We start from the raw sequence: 25645 nt of genomic DNA on the forward strand, positions 1-25645 counted from the left end.
GTTAGAAACTATTTTGACTAAAACAATATTGGATATTTTGATTTACTGAATTTACCTTGAATTTTCCAGAGTTCATATGGTATTTTAAAAATGCCATATTTGAATTTCCTATAATTCTGTAATTAGAAAAAGGTTAGAAAGCCCAAACCTACCGTGGGCCGAATTTTCCAATCCTAGGCCATCTTTCTCCCCTGCCGCAGCCCATTCCTGTTTCTTTCTCTATTTCCTTTTTCTTTCTGTGGGCCGAACTCTCTCCCTCTGGCCCAACTCTCCCCGAGCGCACCAGCCCAGCCACGCCTCCCTTCGTCTTCCTCCGTTTGTTCCAGAACACAGCACGCACGCACCTTCTGCCATGGAAACCACCGTCGAATCCCCTTCAAACAACGGTTTCTCTCCGAATTAAGACACGGAAGTTAGTACATGTCTCCCCACGAACCGATTCAGTCAATGCATCTTCAGTTTCTGTTCTTTATTGCCGAACCGACGCGCACCGAATGCCGGCTGTTGGCATACGCCTCCCGATCTCCCTCCTAGGCCTATAAAAAGCCAAGTCTGAGCGCGTCACATCGAGCCCCTACCGTTCCTCCATCATTATCCTATCTATAGGTTTTCCCTTAGAGCTCTGTGCATCTCGCTCCATGGCCGTCTTCCTCAGCCGGTCGCCGCCTTCATTGTTGAAGGTGAGCTCGCTCCGAAGCTCCATTCCTCGATTCCTTGGACCTGTAGACTCTTGTAATTCCCCTCTGTCTATTTGACAAGGTTGTGCGAGCCATGGATCCCTTTGGCCGCGTTTTCCCTGACGCCATGCCGGAACCACGGCCGGAGCTCCGCCCGTCGCCGCCGTTTCGCGACGCCCCGAAGGCCAGAACCGACTCCCTGGACTTCAACGTGACCTCCCGGATTTCCTCCACGACATCATCGTCTCATCCATCCAGTCGACCACTCCCTCGCCGTGTCCCTCAACTCCGGCCAACTCCTGTCCTCGGTGAGAAACTTTCAGCAGCAGATGTATTGACTAGCTATCTCCCGGAGCTTGTATATGTCCAACGTAGACCATTTTAGTTGATTCTTTCTGAGTTCTGCAGATCATGTCAGTCTCTACACCTTCGATCACCTTGTGCACTTCATATGGTTGGTATGCAGTACTGAATCGACAACCAAAAAGTGAATTCACAGAACCTTTGTATTGATTAGGTAAATTCCAGAGCCTTTATCTTGTGAACCAGATCTCCAAATTAGATGAATCCAGTGGTGTTCTGAAGATACAGTTACCCTCTACATTTCGTCTACTTAGGTATCTGTCGATTAGATCCATCTTCATCAGTAGATATTCATTTGAAGGTACCTACTGTATTCTGTCAGTTTCTGCCAAGCCATGTTCGTCTGTCCATAGCTACTGCACCTTAGATCCTTTTGAGATGATTCAAATTTGTTTGGACAGTACTAGGATAGTACTGTGAAGAAGCATAAGTTCCATTTCCTTTTCATCAATTCTTCACAATTCCCAGCCCCGTAGGGAATTTACATCTTCGTTAGAAATCTGTTTCTCAGCACATTGTTTTAGAGTAGCTATGTTTCGAAAGCCAGCCAATTCTGTCAGTAGCACCATTTAGTTTGAAACTTTCCGTAGATCGTAGAGTCGATCATGTTCTACAAGTTAGTCCACTTTGTGCACATTTACCGACACAGCTCCATCAGTGCTTGATCAACCAAACATGGTGTCTGTTAACACTATCACGGTGATTAGCCATGTTCCAAATACCACATCTTTTGATCCGCAAATCCAAACTGGATTCTTCTTGCTTTGTTATGAGCTTGCACCACACTCTACGATTCAGATTACTTTCCACATCTTTTCTTGTTCATATACAATATCCTTTCATCAGTAGAATATTGTATCTGTTATCAACCAATGATTTGACCATTTCAACTCCTTTTGAAACCACTCCTTTTCCTGCTTCTTAGGTCTAAACCAAGGATTAGCCTAACAGTTCATATACACTGTTTAGGTACTCTGTTAATTACTGTTAATATATTTGCTTATTGGATTTTTATTTGGAGTTACCGAACGATATATTTATTTTGTTATTCGTTCTTCACAGTAGATTATTCGGAGTGCGATTGTCCTGGTTACCATGAAGAAGTTGATCTACACTATGGCCAAGGCAAGTTACACTTTTGATCATCTAGAATCCTATATTTTTTGCATATGCTACTTTGCTTTATAAACTATAAGCATGCATGTGTAGGATTATTTATCTATGAAGTATGTTTAAAATGCGTTTGCAACTTGTTTATTTATAGTCCTAGTAGAATGCTTATAGGTCCATTGTCATGTCACCAATTACCCTAGGTTGTTATCTATGTTATTTGCAAAGTGCTTGCTAAGGCCAGGGACGCGCTGCCTAGCCCCGCTCCGGTTGCGGCGGTGGGTGCCGCCACCGTCGTGTCTGGGACGGCAGAGCTTGGCGCGGGAGCCGCCTCCGGCTCGTCCCTCAACTTTGCGTCCTCGAAATCATAGGTGAGGTCGATCACCGCCTCGTCCGTCCCCGCGGCGGGCGCACTGGGACCTGTAACAAAAGCAAAGTAAGTACTTCAAACCTAATTGAGGTACTCGGCGACGAGCGCAAGGGAGTTCTGGGAAAGTACCTTGCGGGGCCGCCGCGCTTGCGGGGGGACATTTGTCCCCCTCTGTCCCGGCTTCTGCTGCCAGGCTGTCCGCTGCAGGCCGAGTTTCGCCTGCAAGCCAAGGTAATCACACGGTTACGGGTCAACGTGCAGGACGAGCGTGTACAGTGCTGTCCCTGCAAGGCGGGCACAAACTCATAAATTAAAGGGGGGAGGAAAAACGTCAGCTTACCTTGTGGGGTTGAGCCTGAGTGAGTAACCCGTGAAGATTCCCTGCTTTGGCGGGGCCGCGAACCCTCGTGGAGTTGCCGCAGCCCCAGTTGCCACGGCAGCCACCGAGGCGCCTGCAGCCGTTGCACAGGTGGCCGTTGTCGTTGGCGCCCTTGGTCGTCGCAATAGAGGCGCGTCGTCCTCGTCCTCCACCTCCGCCTCAGGGAGGACCATCTGGGCCCCGGCAACACGGCCAGCCTCGTCGCCGGGCCAGCTGGAGTCCGATCCCCCCTCACTCTCCTCGGCCACTTGCTTCTTGCGGGCTGTGGGTGGCGGAGGCTGCAGGGCTGAAGCCGGAGAATCGGACATCAGGCCCCACTCGTTGCAGGGTGGGTAGCTGTCGATGATGTCGTGGAGGCCCGCGACGCCGGCGTGCAGGGATGGAGCCCTCGGGGGCAGCTCCGTGAATGGAACGTCCTCGCCGATGATTCCCTTCACCCACTCCTGGATCACCTCCGGCGTCACACCCACGCTTTGCAGGCGCGTGGTGTTGCCGGGCCCCGTGTACATCCACGCCTGGCGGGACCGCGGCTACAGCGGCTCGCGCCGCTGTTGTAGGTGCGCGCCACATCCAGATCGGTGAGCCCCGCTAGTCGCAGGGCCTTGATCTTCTGGATGATGGGAAGGAGTTCTGCGTCTCGGCTGTAGCGGTCCCGCCAGCTGCCGTTACTCGCCGGCAGCTCGGTGGACACATGAATGAACTCATCGGGCTCATCCACGCGAACCCAACACCAGCTCCCGCGCCACTCCTTCTCGATCTTCTTCTCGCTCCGCACAATGAACTCCGACTTCATCTTGTTGCGAGCGCGGAACGAGACCCCCGACGACATCGCTCCCGACTGCTCGACGCGTGGGTAGTAATGACGGAACAACGCCACCGATGGCATCACCCCAACAAACCCCTCACAGAGAAATTGGAAGACGGCGAGAAGAAAGTGGGGTGGAGCTGCGCAACCTTAAGCTGGTATGCCGTCATGAGAGCATGGACGAAGAGGGAGTACGGAGGTATAAACCCAGCAAAGATGAAGCAGCCGAACACCCGGAAGTCGTTGTCCTGGTGGTCGCCGCCGGCGGGGAAGATGAGCGTCTTGCCGTACTCGTTGAACGAGCTGGCGACGGCGTGCCGGATCTTGTCGACCCCCTCGCCGTTGTAGCCGGGCTTGAAGAAGGCCCGCGTGACCCTCATCTCCCGGTTCTTCTGGTCCTTCTCCGAGAGGGCTTCTTGGGAGCCTTCTCGCCCTTGTCAACCGCAGAGCCTCTGGAACCCTTCCCTCTCATGGGAGCCATGGGCCCCATGGGGAATGTGGGTGGCGATTAGCAGGATTCAGGGGCATGAGGAGAAATTGGGATGAGGAAGATGGACTCGGGGGCTAAGTGTTTACCCCTCAACGCAGCGGTGGGGTTTTATAGCACCCCAGCGTTGAGCAACGGTCACATCCGCACCCTACGGGTGCGCTGGGGATAACTACGCTTAAAGAAGGGGAATGCGGGACGTGGCCTTAACCACCCGCGATTAAGGGGAGGTTAGGGTGGAAATCTCGCCTCCACCACTCTGCTCGTAACGGCGGAGCCCCTGGAGCAGCACATGAACGGGAACCCGAAACGACTCGGGACCCACGCGTCAGTTAAGGGCGTAGCCCGGCAACCGATCAAGGATGACTTCACCCGGGAACAGCCGTTGCCGGCCCACGCCCGGGGGCTACTGTCACACTAGTGGCACCTGGGGTACCACCATTGTGCAACGCGTGGGTCGCCTTGCTTACTCCCCGCAAGGACGGCACCCCGGGCAGTGCGGTGTGAACTGCCCAGGAAGCCACCAGCCCAACAGGACTAGCCAGGCTGCGGGGGTTGCCCCAGATGGCAGCGTGAAGGATCCCGTCAGGGCGCCCCCCAAGGTCACTTGCCGGGGAGGGTGTTCTCTGGCGTAGGTGCTTACAGCAGGGCCGGTGCCCAGTGCAAGCAGAGTATTGGCACCACGTGGCCGCCCGCTAGGCTCCTTTTGCACAGGGCTGATCAGGGCGTGGAGTATGGCACAAGCAAGCATTGAATGCTCCGACTGAAGGGTGATTCCCTGTCTAGTCAGCCCACAGTGAGTGGTTCGCAGTGAATCTAAGGCACGTACCGCCCTAGTTACAACACTTTGCACCATGCATGCATGCCAGCGCGGCAAGGGCAAGCTGCCTAGGGTTTTTGCTCGACACTTGTCCCCCATGCACCGAGGCACTTGTGGTATCCCCTTGAGTATAAAAGGAGGACCAGCGCCATCGGTCAGGGGGTTCGGTTCTTTCTAGATTGCACTCCAGTGGAGTTAGAGTACCAGTCTTTAGCCCAAAAGAAGCAAGTAGCCACTTAGCAGAAAAGGAAGAGAGCGCCCGGGGACTCCCTCGGCAACCTGTAAAGCACTTGTTCATTGGCTAATAAACGCTCAGAAGCAGGACGTAGGGTTTTACACCTTTGGGTGGCCCGAACCTGAGTAAATAGGCTTGAGCATTGTACGCTCATCATTGGCCACGCCGGCGATCGCCGGAGCGATCCCCAACACCCACTGCCGAACTAAAAAGGGGGTGCCTCGCATCCCGGTGTCTAAGCCTCGGGCCACGACATCTATCTTGTCATACAGATTCCCTAACGGGTTATTAACTCTTAACCTAAGTCGCATGGCCATGCTTTACGAATCTGATCACTCAAGAGGGCCTAGAGACATCTCTCCGAATGGGAGGGGCAAATCCCATCTTGATCAACCATGACTCGCAGCATGCTTCTCAGCAAACCCGAAAGCTACCAGTAGGCAACACCTTGCCCTATAACTTGTGAAACATAGTCATCATACTAAGTCACATTGCTAGTCTAGGTTATGTGTCTACATAACCTCAATGACTAGGGACCATTAGAACAACAACATAGAATATATAGTCTCACAAACAAATCACATATTTATTGATACATATCAGTGATGATGTTCAAGCACAATAATATTAATTCATGAATACATAGGAAATAGCATCATCACATGATTGCCTCTAGGGCATATCTCCAAAAGTAGATGCATAAATATATACACACAGCCGCACACATATATACTCTGTGCAACACGATGGACGTAACTCCCACCTGTACCTACTGTACCTCGCATTATGACACTTGGCTTATATAGGTTCTTCATGATCCTCAGAAATATATCCGCGTGTAGTAAATCTGGTCGTAACCGACATAGGCATGTCTATGTCAGCTAGCCTCTTTGCCAAATATGTATTAAGTTACAAGACTTTAATAAAACCTTGAAAAAAGAGAAAACACTATGTATTAAGCTTCTAAAATTTAAATACGAACATAATATGTGCAAATAAAATACGTTGAACTTGCATGAATGTCCCGTCCATAATCATTGTAATCCACGCCTTTTCGAAAAAATTCCAACATGGTGAGGTCAAATTCAAATAAGTCCAAATTCAAAAGGCTTTACAAAACTATAAATTCAAGTAATCTGGTGCCATTGAGACAGTTGCCATTTTATTCTGCAAATAATAGGTAGATTTCGATGGCCGAAATTCTTCATCATCTCAAGTACTCATATAAAGTGCGACATTATGCATGTGTCTCGAACAGCTAATTGGCCACTATTAATCTAAAAAGATATTTGGGCAACAGTTCCAGATTTAAAATGAACGGTCAAGGTTGTGCAACCGTCGACTGGCAATATGGTCAAGAGAATAATTTCCTCCCAGCAATAACGCTTATAAACACATTTTACTTTAATAGGCCTCAAATAGCTCCAAATAAATCCATAAAACAATTTAAGGATTTAGTAAATACCGAAACAAAAATTGATACAAAAAATGTGTACCCTTTAAGAAATGTTTACCAAATTTATAAATGTTGGAGAAAATTTCTATTTGTGTTTAAAATTAAAATAATTCTCAATACTTATCCCGAGCATGATATACTTCCACTAAAACCGAAATTTGACATTAAGGAAGGTACGATCCTTTAGTGAATCTATAAAACAAAATCGGAGAACAATATGTATTAAGTTTCTAAATTTTGAAACAAGATAAAATGCAAATAAAATACTTTGAACTTGCATAAATCTCCTGCACATGTTTTATAATTTGCATAGTCATTTCAATCCATATTTTTGTCAAAAATTCCAAACATAGTTAGGTGAAATTCAAACACATCAGACTTTTTCTTAATTTTTCACTTATCTGAACAAAAGGATTTTCAAAAAAATAAATTTAATTAAGATATAACTTTGGGGTGTTACATTTAATTATTATAGGCCATTCCGATCGACATCCAGCTATGTTGTTGCTGAGAAAGATATGCATATCTACATATATGCGCATACGATCTTTTATTATGGATTAATAGGTAGATTTTGATGGTCGAAATTTGACATCGATGGAGGCATGCATGTAAACCGTGGCATTATGCATGTGTATAGAATCATTAATTGGATTCATTAAACGTGGAAAAGTATTTCTGATTTATCTCAAGCATGATATACCTCTATTAACAACGAAATTGGAAATTTGAGAAGTTACAAGCCTTTAGTAATCCATAAAAAAGGAAGAATAGTATGTATTAAGTTTCCAAATTTTCAAATAACAAGATAAAATGCAAATGAAATACTTTGACCTTGCATAAATCATTTCAATCCAAACTTTTGTAAAAAATTCCAACATCCTGAGGTAAAATTTAATCAAGTCTCAGTTTTTCCTATTTTCTCGCAATCTTAACAAAAGGATTTTCAAAACCATAAATTCAATTAAGATAGAATTTTGGGGTGTTACATTTTATTATTATAGGACATTGCGGTCGATATCCAGCTATGGTGTAATCAGGACAGATATACATAATTGCATACACGCATATGATATTTATTACGAAATAATTGATGGAAAAATTTGACATCGTCAAAGTTATGCATGTAAACTTGACATTAATTGGAATCACTAATTGAAAAGATTTTGGGCAATAATTGCATATTTAAAATGGATTGTCGATGTCCTATAAATACCCTGCAAACTCCCAAGCATCGTAGCCTGCTCCGATCCTCCTCCATAAGCTCTAGCTAGTGCCCGTGTTCAAGGTTCATACCCACTCCTTCCTCCTTTCCACTCTCTAGTTTCTGTAGCCACAGAAAAGTTCTATGTGTAGTTTTGATCATACAAACGGTGTTTGTTAGAGGTTCTTATTGTCTGTTAATTATTTGCTATATATAACGACATGTTGCTACCCTTACAGACGCTACATGTATGTTAAAAAAAAAACTAGGTATATTATTTTTATCAGAGAACTGCACCTTTTGTCATTTTTAATTGTTGTTATCTTCATAAAACATGTGATTACATATATTCCACGACACATGTTCACATATGCATAAAATAGGATTTGAGATACGCAAAACTATGGTTTACGAATTAATACATGATTTTTTGCGGATTGTTTTCTTCATAATACCCAGTACGTCAATCTCCTTGAAATATTTGGGAGGCCATAAATTTTAATCCTTCGAATTCTTTTTGCAGTTTACTGATCATGGATTTCAAAACCCAAGGATCCTCCCTGAAGGTACTGGTAATTGAGGATTGTGAATTTCAGAGTTGGGTTCTCCTGGCAAAGCTACGAAGGTTTAGCTGCCAGACAACTCGGGCAAAGAACGGTAGAGAAGCTGTGGATCTGTACCTTGAAGGCAAGAAATTCGATATTATTCTGTGTGACAAGGAGATGCCCATAATGAAAGGCCCAGAGGTACTTTCATGAGTTTCCATTTGGTGTTAATAAGAATCATTGTCTTTTATGAACCCAAAAGTAAATAATGTAAAATAAATATTTTATGCCGTCTAAAGGTAATTGACAAATTATCTCTTGTGTGACTTGACAGGCAATAGTAAAGATCCGTTCTATGGGATCTACTATGGGATCTACTGAGGTGAAGATTGTTGGTATGTCTGCTGATTCTAATGCCACAGAGGAGTTCATGAGTGTTGGGGCAGATATGTTTGTGCCCAAGCCAATGGATTTTGAGGTCCTCGAGGCTATAATCAAGGAGGTCATCAACAAGAAGAACAATGGCGTGGTGTAAGCTTGTTGTTTCCTGATGGAGGAATAAATGTCTACAGCTCTTATATGTGTGCTTGTGTGTTTACAATATCTCATGGTTTTATTATTTTGTGTCAGTTTCTATGGTTTTATTTTCTGAGTGTACTTTGTTTATGAGGTTATATTCAGGACTATGGTTGGTGTGTCGAGATTTTCTACTTAAGTAGAGCTGTATGCATGGGTTGTATTATGTCTCTTCTAAATATTAATATAATAAGTTCATTAACTCATGGTTTATGGTTTATGGAGCGAGACATGTACCCCTTTTGATGAAAATGATCCAACTATCAATATATGATAGACTAGCAAAAGACCCGTGCGTTGCTACGGAACAACGGAAAATTGTATGAAAACGTCAAATCAAATGTTGATGTGTTTCATGTGCACATATGTATATAACAATTATGATATGTTTATTTTCTAGGCTATACTCTAGTTTCTTTCTCTTTTGCACATGTCTTATTTGTATATCTCCTGTAAAGAGAAAGTGACACATGCTCAACTCGTCTGCTCTCTACCTTCAGGTTATCACTGTTCTCACATACACCACACTTGAAAAGTCATGTGTGAGCATTTTTTAACTTTTTTGCTGAATTCAAGAAGTTTTTTAACTTTTTTGCGCCTTGTCTCAATATAATCATGAATAATGAAGAACATGTAGCAATGATAACGTTTATCACTTTCATCTGTCTAAGCCGCTCGACCTCCCGTGTGGTGATGATTTAAACAACAAGCATCGGTATATCGATCAGGACAGCAAGCAGCAGCAGCCATCATATAAAGCAAGCGGCAGTATAAAGCAGCCTTCCTGCTCTCCTATTACTTCTACTCCCTACTTTGTTTCTCAAATCACTTCTCCCAATTTCTCTCGCTCTCCCTCAGACCATCCTCTCCATTCACCCTGAGTGCAAACTCCTCCTCTCCCCGTCCCGATTCATCCCGCCACCGAACATTGCGCGGCCGCCCGCTTGTATGCACCGCCTCCACCCATAGATTCCCGCTCCCCGTCCGCTCCCGCGCGCCGCCTGCTCCCACTTGCTGCCAGGTATAGGTGTGCGCCCTCTCACAGCCTTGTCCGCCCGTTCGCCGCGTCCGCGCGCCACGCACACATCGCGTCCGGCCACTGGTCGCCGCGCGCCACTGCCCATCGGGAGGGCCACCGATGGCTCGCGCCGACGCGGTCCCTGCTACCTTGCGCGAGGGCACCGCCATCACGGCCTCAGGCTCATCCCATCGCCGTCCAAGTCCCGCGGGGAGCCACCGGCGCACACGAGCCGGTGCAGGCGGCGGTCGGGGGCGCGACGGAGCCACAGGTCCGCAGCTGCCTTCCGCACACGGACGCTGCCAACACGCACGAGCTGGTGGAGGTGACCAAGAGCGGCGGCGGGTGCTGACGATCCGGATCGGGTGGGGGTGAGATTCGTAGGATAGGAGGAGCGAGGAAGGCTCTATTGTTGTTGTTTTTCTTTTTTGGACGGTACCTGTTTTTTCTGCGCTTGAGGACCACGGGAGCTGGAATTAAAAGGCGCGTGGGGACAGTGGTGGTAGATTAGTAATTTCGGTGAAGTGACGTACCGCAACGACCGTACCATCACCACCAACTCCAATTTAATATATTGGTATAGATATTGGAACCATAGTTTGGAATAATTTTCAGTTTGATTTTGTCATTGTCACAAACTCCCCCAATTATTTTGCAACTTTGATACATGCCCTCATTTGATGAAATCGAGCAACATACTTCAGGCAGAAGATCAAAATATATCCAGTTAGCTTTTTAATCTAACAAAATCACATGATATTACACTGTCAGTTTTAGAGCGGTAATCAATTGGAGCATTTTATTTATATAGAAAACATGATCATTTTAGATACCTCTCAAAACCAAACAGAGCATGTTTACGACAAAGTAACAAATAACATACACTTACCCAAAAGCTAAATGATAAGGATCAACGTGATCCAAAAGGGTTTTAGGCCCAATCTTTCACGGCGATCGAACGAGCAAGGAGATTAGCAACCGAGAGAAATCAATCTGAAATAATTCAGACCAAAATCCCTTCAACTCCTCCACGTTGGAACTGATTAAAATCAACTCCACCGCATGGCACAACATTAGACCTTCAAGATCAGCAAACAAACACGACGATATGCACCCCCAAATATTTGGACTTTTCTGGTTTATTCTTTATCTCAAAAATTAGCTCCCTCTACAACGACGGCTGCCAAGAACCATTTATAGGGCGACTCTAACGCACTTGGGTGGGACAGGCCCCACGCTACAACTAAGGCCCAAATGGCTGAACTAAAAGTGGTTTTGTACGGGCCCAAAAACCATCAAACAAAAAAAGATAACACTTCAGACTTTAAATAAAAAGACATGAAAAAAGATAAAACTCTAAACCGAAGTAAACAAGATCTTTAATTGAGCTTGACCACGACCCAACAAAACTGGTGGGGTTCTGAAATTGGGCTTCACCTCATCTTTAGGAGGAACTTCTACGCAAAAAGATCCAAATTTCATAATATAGGGAGTTGGTGAAATAGCAGGGGTAATAAATATCCTCCCCTCATCACTAAAATAGCATGAACTGAGCATGCTTAACATATCCAAATATCTAAGTAAACAGACAATATCGACACCCGCGCTGAGCTCGAGTTTCTATCTAATTTCATCATTGAGGATGAACCCTAGTTTCTGTAATGGGGACGGGAGAAAAGGAGAGGGGAATGAATAATGAGGAAGAGGAGGGGGAGTTAAGGGGTTTTCTTGCCTAAACCAATTATTCCTTCCCTAAAACTGACACCATAGCATTTTTTAGTCGCCATGTCAGCAAAACCAGACAAAAACCGCTTAGATTGGTCTCAGGAGGTGATTTGTCTTCAAAGTTCAGGAGGTTAAGTACCCAATTTTGAAGTTCGGAGGGTAAAGTAGTCCCATCCTTAAAGTTCAGTGGGTTATGTGGACTTAACTCATTCTTCATTTACTCTTATCCATATTTAAGCAAATTTGAGTCACTTATTATGAAACGGAGGGAGTATGTGCTAAACAGCTGTAACAACTGAAATTTGTTATGGAATTGGATACATGAATTCAATCCGAGATTTCATAAGATCACATTATACTCACCAATTAATATGGAACGGAGTGAGTATCTAATTTCAATTCCTCTTTAAGTGTCATCATTCTTCTAAACTAAATTGTTTCTCATTCTATAAGTTCACGTGACTGACAAACATGATTTTTGAATTTGTAATATAAATTCAACCAAATGAAACCTATCAAAAAAATTGATTTCATTTCTACCAAGTGAAATAAAATGAGGGATACCAAACGAGCTATACGACTTTTACCTTTGTTGCTAGAAAATGAATTAATTGCACACATTCAGCATGGTAGATATTTGTAGGCTACAATGACTGGATTAATGTATATTTTAAGATATTTTATTCAAACCCACACATTTAAGCAATTTATGCAAAATAATAATAATAATTTCAGAGGAGCACACATGTATTTATCTAGTATTGGAGAAAAACAATCCTATAAGCCTAAATGAACATATCTTCACTAAAGAGAAAATAACTTTATCTTTTGTTTCTTGGTTCACTCGCTCTCTGACTACAAGACACAATTCATTATACCCCCTCCGTCCCGAAATAACTGGTGTGGATTTGTATACAAATCTATACAAATCCACATCACTTATTTTGGGACGGAGGGAGTATAAGTTATTTCGCTCTATGGATAGCATAAAAAGTTCATCTCTTGTGAATGCCCTTCAAGATCTGTTGTATGATTGAATCCATTGTCCTATCCTTTATAAAAAAATTACTAGGCTTAAGTTGGTTTCTTGTGCTGCAATACATTAGAGAGTCTTATCGGTCTAACATGGTTTGCTACCCACATTGATTTTAGTTTAGCACCCCTAACCATTTTTCCAAATGTTTGACAATCGGTTCGTTGGAGTTTGTCCACTAACATTGATCTGTTATGTTACTCTTTTCGTTTCATAATATAAGACGACCACATATTTTGATGTTTAAATTTGATCGTCAATTAGAACATTAATAGATTATATGTTACAAAATTAATGATTGAAAACCTTTTCAAATACAAAACTAATAGGTATAACTTAATAGAAAGTAACCTATACAATTGGACTATAATTAGTTGGAGAAGAATCTGAAGTTATGTACTCCCTCTGATCCAAAACAAGAGACACTTCTTTTGGATCAGACCTAGTATGTTTTATGTGTTATGCAACAAATGTTTTATATTATGGAGTAAATACCGAGAAACCCCCTCTTTAAGGCACCATTATTCACATAAAATCCCAACTTTTCTTTTCTGATCATAACAGTAGTTCTTTTCTGATCTCTTTAACCACACTAATCACTAAGATTCATGCCCACATGGCAGCGTCCACACAGCAAGGAGATATAAAATATTAATGAAGTTGGAGTTAGGGCATCACAAAAGGGTGCAAGTGAAGTCGAAGCCATCGCAATCCTGTAATGTGTGCGCATCACAATCAGAATGTCGGACAAACCTATATACACAGAATCTGACTGCCTACAGGTGGTTACCAAGCTCAAGAATGAAAGTTCGGACAAATGAAGCATCTATAGTATGATCGAGGAAATCTAGGCTCTGGTCCCGAGCGGTAGAATTCACAAGTTTCAGAAGATTAGTTGACATCAAAATGAATGCACACATATATTAGCTCGCAATATATAGTCGTAAGAAAATTGTAAAGGAAAACGTCTAGATAGAAAGTCATTTGACGTGAGACTGAGGAAGTATATGTCACGTGGGTATAAAGATAAGAGTCTCGATACAGTGAAGACGATTGTACTCCGTAATAAAACAAGAAAAGATGTTAGCCACAGGTTTTCTCGGGAAAAATCTTAGACAAAGAAGACACGATGCCCGCTTTCAAAAGATGCCCGGCATCTAGATCGGTTGCAGCGTTACACGCGCGCACAATCTCCGCCGTCGCGCCAAAGATCGACCGGCCAAGACAGTAACGAGCCGCGGCACCACCGACCGCACACCAGTTAGGAGGGGGGTAACTCGAGCGGCGGCGGCCTGCCTCCCCGTGCAGAAGCGCCGCCGCGGCCTGTCCCGCTAGCCATCGCGATGAGGTCCGCCGCGAGGCACACCCTGCCGTTGCTGGTGCCCACCGCCTACCCCAGCGTCAGCTTCTTCCCCTGCAGCCAGCCCCGGCGCTTCTTGCTGCCGCTCGCCCACGGCTTGCGGCATCCGTGCCGCGGCGCGAGCTCTCAGCCTGCTGCTGCTGCTGCTGCCGGGGAGTACCTTCCTCCCTTGTTCAGGTGAGTCGAGCCTTAGTCCTTAGGGAGCTGGTTTGGTTGGTGTATCTGTTCATGGCTGGATTTGATTGATTTGTGCTTCCTTGGTGGTTCCCCCTGCAGCGTGGCGCCGATGATGGACTGGACGGACAACCACTACAGAACGCTCGCCCGGCTGATATCGAAGCACGCCTGGTTGTACACGGAGATGGTGGTGGCCGAGACCATTCTGCATCAGAAAGATAAATTGGTGAGTTTTACCCCATTCGGCCTTTCTTGCTCTTGGTGCTGCTTGAACCTAACCATGATTCGAGCTAAGAATTTCAGTAAAAAAAGATGTAAGCTATCAGAGATTGTATACTTTATACGGATCAGCCTACTTCAATTAGTTAAGACTAGTTCCTACAATTACCATCTCTACATAAAGATAGGAGCCGCACCCTCCATGATCGATCAATTAATGAAAGAAGTATTTATCCTTCTCATAGTTAATTTCTCTCTTGATGTTAGTCTCGTCTACCTATGGTCTAACAATCATGTACGTCAGAACCAAAATGATGTTCTACTAAACCTCTGTTCATGCTGCATTCTATTTGGAAATCAGTTTAGTTACACTTCACACATCTAATTTGTCTACTTTGCGATCTCTGTCTATATTCATATGTAGATTGGAATAAGCCAGAACAGTTAAATAAGAGGACGACCCTTTTTATGGTCAACCGGCTCTTCTTAGAAATGTTCTTAGAAAGGAATATTGTTGCGTAAGACGTGTTCGAGAGAAAACAAAATAGACTGTTCAAGAAAAACATTGTGTAAGGCATAACTTCACTTCATTCCATGAAAACATGTTTTTAGTCATATTCAAATCACTAGAATTCAATAAAGGTGTCATTCATTGTATCTTTTTACATGATGAAGCAGAAATGGACTTTAAGTAGTATCTGATATGTGGATGAACTTTCTCAATTTGATGGACATCCCTCAAGTATTGATTGCTATTATTGTGTAAATTGGCAACTATGACTTAGTTTTCATTTATCATTTATTATTGGCAATTATTCTTTGTTCAAATTAACGAAACTGGGTTTACTCTGCTTGGATATATCATTTGTATGCTCCAATTATATGCAAAGCTGGTAAATTCTAATTTAATTTTCAAAATGTGCAGGATAGGTTTTTAGCATTTCCTGCTGAGCAACATCCTATTGTATTGCAAATTGGTGGAAGTAATCTTGACAATTTGGCGAAGGCAACTGAACTAGCAAGTGCTTATTCATATGATGAGATCAATCTGAAGTAACAACCTCATTCACATCTCACATGATTATGCAGCACATTCTGGTGTTTAATACAATTTACACATTCTTGTTGACTTATACATTAGCTGTGGCTGCCCAAGCGGCAAAGTTGCTGGTCATGGTTGCTTCGGTGCTCAGTTAATGTATGATCCAGAGGTTTGCTTCATAAAATCTACATAACAAACCATGATGAATATTTTCTCTTTTTTCATGCTTGCATAAAACTTGACATGTTTTCTGAAGTTTGTAGGGGATGCTATGTCAGCTATTGCTGCCAATTGTGATGTCCCCGTCAGTGTTAAATGCAGAATTGGAGTTGATGATCGTGACTCGTATGAGGAGCTTTGTGAGCAAAGAACTTTATTTTTCCAATAAAGTTACCTTAATAGGATTTTCCAGATATTAGGAAAAGAGCTTGTGCGGTGCAAACAATAATATCTTTTTGTAGCAGCAGGATAAGTAAACCTATAATATAAATTTTGGCAAGAAGTAATCATGTGTTTGTTCAACAGATATTTTTCAGTACCTTAGTTTTGAATCTTTTAATATATGTATAGTTAGCTCGTTTTATAGTGAACTATTACTGATTTTCTCATTCTCTTGGAGTTTCTCTATCTTGAGTTCTTGATGGTTACAACTTACAAATTTCCCACTGTGCTAAGTGCTGTCTGCTGGTGTAGTAACATACTTTTTACATGCGCTACTATTATCGGGGTTTTAATTGCAATTAACTCGTTTTTAATCAGGTGAATTTGTAGATAAGATTGTTTCAAAGTCACCAACTAGGCATTTTATCATTCATGCTCGGAAGGCGTTGCTCAGTGGCCTCAGTCCTGCGGAGAATCGGACGATTCCTCCTTTGAAGTATGTTTGTATTGACACTGATTTTGGCCGTCATCAGTTTGCTCTTGATATTATTTTCATCTTGCAATGCAAAGATATCCTTCAATATTTCACAATGTGCTGAAACTTCAATCAATATGTAGGACTAAGCATTGTAATTTTATGCATCATGCTAATACTATTATATGGCTCCAGCATTGTTTGTTGAAATATTCAGAATTAATTTGTTGTTGCTTACAGAGCTAATCTGTATTATCAATAATGAAAAGAAATAGTTGGCATGACCCCCTGGAATATTTGGCCTGGAGCGTTTAATCCTTCAAAATATAAAACGGACGTGTGGAACTCCTGACTTTTAAAAGGAGCACACATAACCCTCCAAAGCAGTTTTAAAAGGTGGTTTTGCGACAGTGGCACTCCAGGCTGGACTTCCTCCTCTCTCCATGTCTTCTTCCTCTATTCAGTAGGGCTGTGGACTACGTCAAGCTCGTATCAATCTATTCGCTCCCAAATATTCTCTCATCTAGTTTATGTCTATCCAATGCCTCACAGCCATACAGTTTGGCTATCTTCAGCATGACAATTATCCCAAGGTTCACAACAGTTATGCTTTCTTTCAATACTTCATTTACTGGTTGTTTATGGATATCGTTGCAGATATGAGTACTACTATGCTTTGTTGCGGGACTTCCCAGAGGTACACTTTACACTAAATGGAGGCATAACGACCATTGCTCAAGTAAGTTCTCTATCTTTTTTTTCTTTTTTTGCTATGAACAAATAGGAAATGTGGTAATGCCACATTCTGGTTTTGTTGCTGCAATTCTTAGAAATTGGTATCTGCATGACTACATTGAAAAGCAACAACATTGCCATCAGTTCAGGTTCAATCCAATTCCCGGGGAAGAGAGAATTAATGGGTTTAACCCAGAGTATAAAGATGAGACCATTTTTCTTGCGTTCTAAAAAGACTTATGTGGGCCATTTTTGTAGGACTATAATCGATCCTTAGACTAAGACTTCTACCATCAGTCCATCACTCCTCATAGACCCACTATCTTTTTTTTTTCTTTTTCTTTTTTGCGAGGAGATAGACCCACTATCTGTTGCTGGCTGCACCTGCTCCTCTATGATGCTGGTTTCCCCAATAGGAGTCCACAAAATATTTATTTTGCGTGACATGTTTTCTATAATGTTCATCACTTCATGACTTCTAAGAGTCTTTTATTGTTGCGCATGAGGTCATGTACTCAAATGTTTTCGAAGTGGTTTTGATTTGGACATCTATAGAGAGATCAAAGATAAGCAAGTTATTGACATTTTACGTGGTTGAGTCGAGTTACTCTACTAATGAGCACATTTATTAGGATTACATCATTTCGATGTCTCCACCTTGCATCACTTGTAACCTTGCACTACTTTTTTTTTGCAGCAGTAACCCTGCACTACTCAGTTTAACTGAAGACCTTCAGTTTGGTTGCAGGTTAGTGAATCCATAAGACAAGGCGCACATCGAGCTATGGTTGGTCGTGCTGCTTACAATAAGTATGGACTTCCATTTCGTTTGTAAAAAAAATTCCCTAAGTTGATCTTGACATTCGGTTTCATGCTTCTCAATTAGTTCTGAAAATTCAAAGAGATGCGGAGTAAAATATGCATATTAACTTGTGATAACAAAGCAGAGGACCAACCGGCAACAGTATATGAATAAAGAGATCGCAATGTTCTCATGCACGCTCCAACTACATAGATGGTGGCCATCTCCTCCAACCAAAATGGTTTAGCCACACCAAGGAGTTGCACCGCTAACATCATTACAACTATGGCCCAGCAACTGTACCTGCCTGCTCTAGCAATGTAACAATAGTACAATACTGCTTTGTTTTTGTTTTTTGTTTTGTTTTGCTGGTTTCTATGGCTTCAGAAACATGAAGCAGAATCATTATGGTAGGTGCCCAACTGAAAATACTTGCACCAGCAATATAAATTGCTTTTAAAGGGCACAGCCCGTCAAGAAACACATTATGGAGAATAGATCTGACCAGATGACAAGTGAAATAGCCCAATAACAAGGAAATCTCTTCCTTTTAAGTATTTTTTTTTGCAACTTAAAAGTCTTAGTTGGTCAATGTGATGAAGTTATGTTTTCCCCTCCCACTTTCTTAAACAAAACCCTTTAACAAATAAATAAATCGAAAAAGCACTTTCCAACAAACAAGTTAGCTTTTAACAGTTTTTTCTTTCTTATCCCAACAACTACTCGTGCTCTCTCAACAAAGTCCCAAATTTTCATGTTGATTGATGGCTGAACCAATTTGTGTTTTCATGATTGTACACAATTGTTACTATTTCACTACATATGTCCCATTGGATTATACCTACACTGAAGCTTTGGAATTATGTTGGCCCCATATGTTTTTGTTTTTCTGGTGGAAACTATATTGGATGCTAATTCCTATTCCAGTTATTGTTTTAATAGTATAATTTTTGTGGATAAATGTTTCAGCCCATGGAATATGTTGGGGCACGTCGATAGTGAAATTTATGGCATGCCAACAAGTTGCTCTTCTCGTCGCCAGGTTTAACATTAAGTACATCCAATTTGTGCATTCATAAGCTGTTCCTTCTATTGACTGAGCTCTATGTAGATCCTTGAGAGCTACCAAATTTATGGTGATTCTATAATTGGACAGTATGGCATCACCAGGCCAAACGTGAGGCAACTTGTTAAGGTGTGAAGGTTCCTCCTTTTCCTTTTTCTTTCTTGACAAGATGAGTCTACATTACCGACAGAAATATCATAATTTTATGATCACATTTGGCAGTGTCTTCAAAACTCGTAGTGCTATTTATGCGAAGTATTCTGTACTTTATTGAAGTCCTCTTCATTTGAGAACTTTAGCTCTTGTGTACCTTGTAATAATTTAATTTATTAGAACTTGGTATGCAATGTGAAATTCTATGAATTCACCCAGGAATTTTCTACTTTTGTCTGCTTCTGTATATTGAGTTGTACTGTATATCTTGGATTTGAATCCAGAAAGAAAGCGAAAAAGCGGGAGTTGGTAAAATACATTGAGGGAACCTCTTGAGGTCATTTGTAATGGCCAAGAAAATTTGTTTGTTAATCCTGAATTGTCAGCTGCTTAACAAAGTTGCAGCAGTTTTGAGCGATGTGTTCTTTTATTTTAATTAGTATACAGTATATTTGGTTTTAAGTTGCTATTAACACCCTTATATATTACTCATCATTTTTTCTCGAACATCATTTTTATACATCATATTTGCAAAACTTTGCTGACAACTGAAATAATTATTTCTTTTGACACAGCCATTGTTACATTTGTTCCACTCAGAACCTGGCAACAGCTTGTGGAAACGTAAGGCTGATTCTACATTGCGTCATTGCAAAGTAAGTTATCAGAATGATTACACTCTGCTTCTCTCAAGGGATAATGTGTCGATGTGTTGATGCCTCACTACGGTACAGTACTTGCATGTGATTTGTTTGGTCGCGGGGATACGCTTGGGAGCCCTGGGATGACTAGACACGTGTTTACCTAGGTTCGGGTCCCCACAGGATGGGTAATAGCCCTACATCTGCTTGGATGGGATTATATCTTGATACCAGAGTACAGTTGCTGTTACAAAGGGTGCCCGGCAAGTTGGGAGGCAACTCAACGGCTATGGTGTCGAACTAGGCAGGATGTGCTAGCCCTCTAGGGTTTCTGTTGAACGTAATTGGCAACCTGGATCTCAAAAGCTTCCAGTCCTCTTATGGGGTCTTGGCCTCCTTTATATACACACAGTATGGTGTTGGCCTACTCTCCTCCAAGTAGGTGTCCTCGTCCTATACAAGTAATTGTCCGTGTGCGAGTAGGACTTGTGGACTTGTGGTCTCTCTCCAAATACCCTCAAGACTTAGGAACCCAGGGGTGTTCTACCTAGGTCAATGGACCCCTGGGCATGCATATAATTGTCCCGTATGGCCCATATATGGCATATACAGTACAGTCTTACGGTAGTATGACTACTCATCGTCAGCTTCCCTTTCTTTTTTCCAACAACAGCAAGGTCCATGCACTGTAACACATTAATATGCTAAGTAGAACTGATTGTACTTCCAAAATTGTAATGAATCTTCTTTGGTTTGTGTCAAATAGCCACTTTAATGTCAGGACTATTAGATGAAAGCTCAAGTTATCGTTGTATCTTCTTGATGCCTATATAACTTGAATAAATTATAGGGATGTAATGTAAGTGCCCCACTGTTGGCCTGGCGGCCCTTGTCCGTAATAATCACACATCAGTTTTGTGGGCATTGCGGCAAGCGCGTAATTGATTTAAGGGGGACATTTCATATTATGTGGGCTTGGTGGCAGTTCTGCTAATATGTTATCAACACTTGACTGCTTCTCGAAAAAAAAATGGCTACCATTTCAACTGTGAGGTTTGGAAATTGTATGAATAAACACATGGATTGTTGAACATGCCACATTTGGTGCTAAAAACGTGCTAAATAACAAATTATCTAGTTCTTTTCCTGCTCCGCTCTCACAATTCATCATCTCGAGGCATGGGGCTCTGTTTTATACTCTATTCTACTATAGTTCATTGATATGAAGACTGCAGCATTGGCCAAATAAAATTAATTTGGATACTGCATACCATTTCTTGTATGCTTTTTTGCTGTGCAGACACTTGAACAGTTCTTGAATGAAACTCTTGATGCAATTCCGGATTCTGTCCTTGACGCACCAATATTCAGGGAGGCATCTATGGAGGAAGGATACTTCAGCCACGTGGATTCGTCGTTGCCACCAAGGTACACAAAACTGGACAATGGCATCTGTGAAAGCCCAGCACTCGTAACCGCATCCGCTTGAGCTACCAGATGTTGAGAGAAAAGGTTCAAAGATAGTGAAAGCTGAGAAATAGGCAAAACGAAGTTGACAAGATCTTAACTCATGCTAGTTCCTTTCTATGAAGAGTGCAGTGTTACAAGCATACAACTACTCCGTATTAGAATGACAATAGGATAAAAGTGTGATGTGTAGATACTTGGTTACAATATACAGTATACCCGCATTCATCCTAGATCTTCCGTTCATGGATAATACTCTGGTTGCAATTGAGCTTTTCATTTGAGTGGCTGCAATATTTTACAGTGCCAATTTCGCTAGCTGACCTGACTGAGAAACCTTGGCAGCTGGAATAGATTACAGTGTGCTGCTTTCTTTCTTTTTTTTTGTTATTGCAGTGCCTTTATGTACATTATCAAGAACAAGAAATATGAGAAATGGGTGTAGGAACAGCTTTGCCTGCTAGAGTTACCTGGTAATAAGTGCAGGTTTTTACCTGCCGCCGACCTCGACGGAAGTCAGAAACAAGCTGCTGCAGGACGCGACGCAGTCAGCCTTTTGGGCTCGTTTGCACTTGGCACCGAGCAAACATGGCGAGCAAAAAGCTTTGTTCGTTTCCTGCGCAGCCCATTAGTCCACCAGAGGGCTGTCTATTTATCCATCCCCACGCACGAGAACGCCAGGAGCATCCGCCGCCGCCGCCACGGCATGACCGGATCGAGGAAGCATCTCCCCATGGACCGCTTGGGCTCGCAGCCGGACGAGGTCCTCGAGCTAGTGCTCTCCTTCCTCCCTTGTCGCCAAGCCGTGACCACTTCCCGGCTCGCCCGGCGCTGGCACCACCTCTGGAGATGCACCCCGGCCGTGCAACTCCAACGGGAGACGAGCGACAATGCCTTTCGCCTCTTCGTCAACAGCCTTCTGTTCCACCGCGCCGCCGCGGTCTCGTCCCTGCCGCTGCGCTCGTTCGAGATCGACACCACAATCGCGCATCCGCTCGAGCGCGTCGACGAAAGCGACGACCCTGAGGACGACGACGACGACGAAATTATGTATCTGTGCATCCAGCGCTGTCTCGACCCGCACGTGGACCTGTGGATCAGGCACGGCGTCACCACGTGCCGCGCCCGCTCGCTCACGGCCAGCTTCGCCGGCAAGGATGGCGACGGCGTCTTGTGGACCCCGTGCCGCCCTTTCGCGTTCACCTCGTCCCGGCACCTCACTACCATGCGCCTCCACGGCGTGAAGCTCGTCGACAAGGGCGTCCTTGATTTCTCCGGCTGCTCGGCATCCTCGAATGCCAAGACGAAGACGATTACGGCTACGCCATTAGGCCCACTATCACCACAAAGGAACGGCGACGACAACGATCAAAACCTGTCTCCACGCCGAGCCTTCGTTGTCTACAAAGATGATGATGATGAATGATGTATCCGATGACGCCGAGCCTTCGTTGTCTACAAACCTGTCCCTTGAGGGCATGTCTTGGTGGACTCCTGATGGAAAGGTCTGTCATATCCAAAGCTTAAATTGTACTACTCACTGCATTAACCAGAGTAGCAGACAATGGGCCGGTCAATCCCGGAAGCATGCTTTATTTAATAAGGTGTCTGAGTATTTTAATTTGCTCTCCCAAATATTTTTGGACAACTTATAGATGTAAAATTTGCTCTCTCGTATTTAGGTTCGATCCCAAAATGCGCTGTCAGGTATTTGACTAGTTGTTACTTGAGATTTTCTTTTAAAATTCAATCAAGTGCAATATGCCCTAGGTTGTCTGTGGTGATACCTTTTCGCACTTCCGTGCCGTAATTCACATGTTAATATTCTAGCACTGCACATTCTTACTCCTTGGGTTGCACTCACTCTATATATATCCAGATGATCTTACGGAGGACATGGTTCCCCACCATTAGCAAGTTGAAGACTTCGGAACTTAACAAGCAGCATGACAATGTAACCACGCTCACTCGCCTTCTTCGGAAGATACCATTAATAGAGACTCTTTTTGAAACTTCTATGGTACGGTCGTTTATGTTCATGTTCTCGATATGGATAACTCATGTAAGTCTGTGAGTTAATTATATATATACATATTTCTTGTTTCCAAACCAGCCCAACTTTCAAGGTGAAAACAGATGTGAGTTACGTTACACTGGGAGAGTCATTTCTTGAAGGGAACGGGGTAGTCATCAAGTGTAGAAAGATTGATGCAAAGGTCGACGAAATTTGGAAGTTGCTCAGTGACTTCGGCATATCTCCCAGTGAAACCAGTATCAACTAAGTAATCTGAAGGTAAGCCATCGATATACACCAAGTATCTTTATGCATTTAATATGTATGAGTAGTCAGTGAACTACAACTTCTCAAAACGGAGTAGCTAGAAATTGATTCTAAAACTGTAGCTGGTTAATTGTATAGAAATGTTTGATGATGGTAAACCGTCTTTTGTATATTAAGTCATAAACTACTTATCTGGTCCCTTTTATGCCAATGTGCTTACTTTGCATGTTGTTTGTATGTTGTTTAAATTGTAGCGCTGAGTATATGCCAAATTCTTTTCATATTTGCATCCAATTTATATATATGTTTGCACATGGCTGGCTTGTCAAATACGGCCGGTGCACGCGGGATGTAGACACCTGGTGTGCAATAAGGGCACCACTGCACAGCTACGCGCGATAAGACACGTCAACTATGAATCCAGGGTGACGGTATTTAGCTTAGATGCCTCTTTAGCTTATACAATGACATATCATGTATACATATCCATACTATATAATAGCAACTGTAATATTAGTTAGTCAGGAGAGATTCATGGTATTCGTATTTAGTGGTTGTAGCTAATTAATACCACTCATAATTTAAGATCTTCTTAGGTTGTTTTGTTTGGTTTCTTCTTCTCTACCTAATCAACATGAACATTTTTTAAAGAACGGCCTGTAATTTGGTACTCCCCCTGGCCGGAATTACTTGTCACTGATTTAGTACAACTTTGTACTAAATCTGGGCACAAGTAATTGGGTCGGACGGAGTATTACATTTAGAAGGCTGTCATTGGGTGTTTGTGCATGCACACGTGTGGTAGTTGAGCTTGATGGGATATATACATGATCAAATGCTTGCTCTGCTTATTAAGCTAGTTTTAATTATGGGGGTAAAATGTTTTTCAAAATTAAATTGTACTGTCCTAACCTGCACAGTGATGTAAATTAGCGCATTGATTTGAATGTGTTCTGTTTTTTCAGGATCGACATACACGAAAATTGCAAGAAGGAAGATGTGGTTGCAGAACTAGAGCATATTGGGTTCTGCAATGGATGATAGCTTTCGCATGGCGGCTTGACAAATATTTTGAAGCTTTTCCTTAGAGTACGTTTTTTTCATAAGTTTCTTTTGCTACTGTGATCTGTTATGGATGAGTTTCCTTTCTACTAGTCCCTCCGTCACATTTAAATGTCCCAAGTTTTTTAAATATGTATGTGACTACACACTAAAATACGTAGCTTATCTAGACAATGTTTGCGACACTTAATATGGGATAGAGGGAATACAAGGGAATGGACTTTTATGACAAGTTTCAAGTACTCCCTTCATTCCAAAATAAGCGATTTGGATTTGCATAGATTTTTACAAATCCACGTCACGTATTTCGGGACAGAGGGAGTAGTATATCCCTTGTTGTTTCAAGTAATCACTCGTCTTCTCGCAAAAAAAAGTAACCTATTTGTCTTGTTATATTTTTTCCCATAATCACTATTAAAATAATGTTTATGTAATCAATTTGATCTCAGGGTTAATCGAGGACGCATACGATGAGGTTATTTGGATTTATGAAAAGAGTAAAATACATGTGAAGTCCTAATTCTTTTTTAAAGGTGTCTAGTTAGTCTTTAAATTTGAAAAATGCACGTTTGAATCCTAGTTCTTTTTTAAGTTGTTCACCACAGGTCCTAAGTGTGTGTTTCCTAATTTGATCGGGCGACGTGGCAGTTAATTTGATCAGCGACACGTAGGACTGGGCCTACCTGCCAGGTAAATGCACTAAAAATTAAACCATATCTTCGGATCATACTGGCCATATAGTGAGCCAAAATGACGCCAAATTTACTTGATTTCAAATGGAAGAAAGTGTACAGTTGTTTTGGCAAATGGCAATCTAGCTTGTTACCCACAGGTGGGCCCAGGCCTACGTGGCATAGTGAACAACTTAAAATAGTATTAAAAACCAAACGTGCATTTTCAAAATTTAGCGACTGAGTTAACAGGTTTAAAAAAATTAGAACCTCTAATATATTTTACTCTTATGAAAATATTTGAAATAGC

At 42.7% G+C, this 25645-nt stretch overlaps 2 protein-coding genes across 7 annotated transcripts; both read left to right on the plus strand.

The window, feature by feature from the left end:
* Positions 1 to 355: 355 nt before the first annotated feature.
* Positions 356 to 9192, plus strand: LOC100822926 (two-component response regulator ORR42). 5 transcript variants are annotated; one of them, XM_024456193.1, is made up of 6 exons: positions 470 to 985; positions 1086 to 1194; positions 1966 to 2009; positions 2103 to 2165; positions 8430 to 8652; positions 8786 to 9192. In XM_024456193.1, the coding sequence occupies exons 5-6, from the start codon at positions 8440 to 8442 to the stop codon at positions 8984 to 8986; spliced, it is 414 nt and encodes a 137-aa protein (XP_024311961.1). In that variant the 5' UTR covers positions 470 to 985; positions 1086 to 1194; positions 1966 to 2009; positions 2103 to 2165; positions 8430 to 8439; the 3' UTR covers positions 8987 to 9192. The 5 variants fall into 5 exon arrangements, with proteins under 5 accessions (XP_024311963.1, XP_024311961.1, XP_010239714.1 ...); XM_024456195.1 differs by lacking the exons at positions 470 to 985; positions 1086 to 1194; positions 1966 to 2009 and adding an exon at positions 356 to 412 and having other exon boundaries at positions 2106 to 2165; XM_010241412.2 differs by lacking the exons at positions 1086 to 1194; positions 1966 to 2009.
* Positions 9193 to 13970: 4778 nt separating this feature from the next.
* Positions 13971 to 21694, plus strand: LOC100823232 (tRNA-dihydrouridine(20/20a) synthase). Of its 2 annotated transcripts, none has more exons than XM_003581024.4 (12): positions 13971 to 14340; positions 14440 to 14566; positions 15485 to 15612; positions 15701 to 15770; positions 15858 to 15960; positions 16361 to 16478; positions 17115 to 17196; positions 17941 to 18002; positions 18964 to 19036; positions 19106 to 19189; positions 19789 to 19869; positions 21155 to 21694. In XM_003581024.4, the coding sequence occupies exons 1-12, from the start codon at positions 14147 to 14149 to the stop codon at positions 21341 to 21343; spliced, it is 1311 nt and encodes a 436-aa protein (XP_003581072.1). In that variant the 5' UTR covers positions 13971 to 14146; the 3' UTR covers positions 21344 to 21694. The 2 variants fall into 2 exon arrangements, with proteins under 2 accessions (XP_003581072.1, XP_010239717.1); XM_010241415.3 differs by having other exon boundaries at positions 14073 to 14340; positions 21226 to 21694.
* The last annotated feature ends 3951 nt before the right edge of the window (positions 21695 to 25645 follow it).

Source organism: Brachypodium distachyon, chromosome 5 (genome assembly GCF_000005505.3).
Source record: "Brachypodium distachyon strain Bd21 chromosome 5, Brachypodium_distachyon_v3.0, whole genome shotgun sequence".
NCBI classification, from domain to species: domain Eukaryota; kingdom Viridiplantae; phylum Streptophyta; class Magnoliopsida; order Poales; family Poaceae; genus Brachypodium; species Brachypodium distachyon.

Bases quoted from the DNA above. Each gene is read 5' to 3' on its own strand.
- LOC100822926 (XM_024456195.1), top strand. From the start codon at position 8,440: ATGGATTTCAAAACCCAAGGATCCTCCCTGAAGGTACTGGTAATTGAG. The intron at 8,653-8,785 runs GTACTTTCATGA...GTGACTTGACAG, and splicing joins CCATAATGAAAGGCCCAGAG to GCAATAGTAAAGATCCGTTC.
- LOC100823232 (XM_003581024.4), top strand. From the start codon at position 14,147: ATGAGGTCCGCCGCGAGGCACACCCTGCCGTTGCTGGTGCCCACCGCC. The intron at 14,341-14,439 runs GTGAGTCGAGCC...TTCCCCCTGCAG, and splicing joins TACCTTCCTCCCTTGTTCAG to CGTGGCGCCGATGATGGACT. The intron at 15,961-16,360 runs GTGAGCAAAGAA...GTTTTTAATCAG, and splicing joins TGACTCGTATGAGGAGCTTT to GTGAATTTGTAGATAAGATT.